The sequence below is a fragment of the Empidonax traillii genome, unplaced genomic scaffold (assembly GCF_003031625.1).
Source record: "Empidonax traillii isolate 1590-97213 ecotype Southwest subspecies unplaced genomic scaffold, ASM303162v1 scaffold2086:size66821, whole genome shotgun sequence".
In the NCBI taxonomy this organism is placed as follows: Eukaryota; Metazoa; Chordata; class Aves; order Passeriformes; family Tyrannidae; genus Empidonax; species Empidonax traillii.
The window spans coordinates 24,310-24,635 of NW_020957279.1; the positions used below are offsets into that span (position 1 = coordinate 24,310).

The 326-nt window shown below is 56.7% G+C and overlaps 1 protein-coding gene across 4 annotated transcripts in view; it reads left to right on the plus strand.

Annotated features, from left to right (window-relative positions):
* Positions 1-326, plus strand: part of PUF60 (poly(U) binding splicing factor 60) — a 19,043-nt gene that overhangs the window by 4,029 nt on the left and 14,688 nt on the right. For all 4 annotated transcript variants that reach the window (XM_027909373.1, XM_027909372.1, XM_027909378.1 and 1 more), the window contains exon 2: positions 207-302. In XM_027909373.1, coding sequence (XP_027765174.1) covers positions 207-302 — 96 coding nt within the window. The remainder of the gene's footprint in view (positions 1-206; positions 303-326) is intronic.

The window sequence follows — 326 nt, forward strand, 5'->3', positions numbered from 1 at the left end:
GCATCCAGTGGTTTGTAGGATTGCTGGGATGGCTCTTCCCACAGGGAGAGGGGGGAATATGAACTGGTTTTCCTGGCTTACCAGTGGGTTTGAGAAGGGTGTTTATCCAGCTGGGATGTCCCGACGTGCAGTGCTTTGGTCTCCGGGAGGCAGGGACAGGTCACTCCACGAGGACAGTTTTCCAGGAGCACTTTGTGTTTCCTCAGGGGACGGAGTCCATTAAGATGGAGAACGGGCAGAGCACGGCAGCGAAGCTGGGGCTGCCCCCCCTCACCCCAGAGCAGCAGGAAGCTCTCCAGAAAGTGAGTAAATCCAGGGGGGAATTT